The following is a 437-nucleotide window of genomic DNA, read 5'->3' as shown; positions in this document are numbered from 1 at the left end:
GGGGCGGGCGATGGGGTCTGGCTGCCCCAGGTTGCGAGGTGATGGGTGCCACCATGGGCTGACCCCGGGGATAGGGGCTGCACTGCCCTGGATGCTGGCTCCTGATAGTTCCCTGGTCCTGGCAGTGTCTCCTAGCTGGGACCTTCCTGGAGGTGGAGGAGGCAGACGTTTTTTTTGGAACCTGCTGTGCAGCCTGGAGCTGGTGCGAACGGTGCTGCGGGAGCAGAGCCTGAGCCAGCCTGGTTCCTACCCGGAGCACGTCCGAGCTGTGCTTGTCCAGTTTGACCGTCTCTTCGCAGAGTTCGAACTAAGGTGGGGCCTGGCGTTGGGGTGCTGGGGTGGGGGGGCTGTGCCAGGCCTGGAGGAACCTCACGGTGCTCCCGACTCTCCAGCTACGTGTCCTCACTGGTGGCGGTGAAGGCTCCGGAGGGGGACTA

General features: G+C 65.0%; 1 protein-coding gene across 1 annotated transcript in view; it reads left to right on the top strand.

Annotated features, from left to right (window-relative positions):
* The window catches only part of LOC104530090 (lateral signaling target protein 2 homolog), a gene marked incomplete at both ends in the record, with an annotated part of 1,700 nt that overhangs the window by 463 nt on the left and 800 nt on the right, over positions 1–437 (top strand). Inside the window, 2 exon segments of the mRNA XM_029086636.1 lie at positions 126–165; positions 168–312. Coding sequence (XP_028942469.1) covers positions 126–165; positions 168–312 — 185 coding nt within the window.

The sequence above is a fragment of the Antrostomus carolinensis genome, unplaced genomic scaffold (assembly GCF_000700745.2).
Source record: "Antrostomus carolinensis isolate BGI_N321 unplaced genomic scaffold, ASM70074v2 scaffold30488, whole genome shotgun sequence".
Taxonomy (NCBI): domain Eukaryota; kingdom Metazoa; phylum Chordata; class Aves; order Caprimulgiformes; family Caprimulgidae; genus Antrostomus; species Antrostomus carolinensis.
Note: the sequence above shows the minus strand (reverse complement) of the source record. Positions and strands in the feature narration are given on the sequence as shown.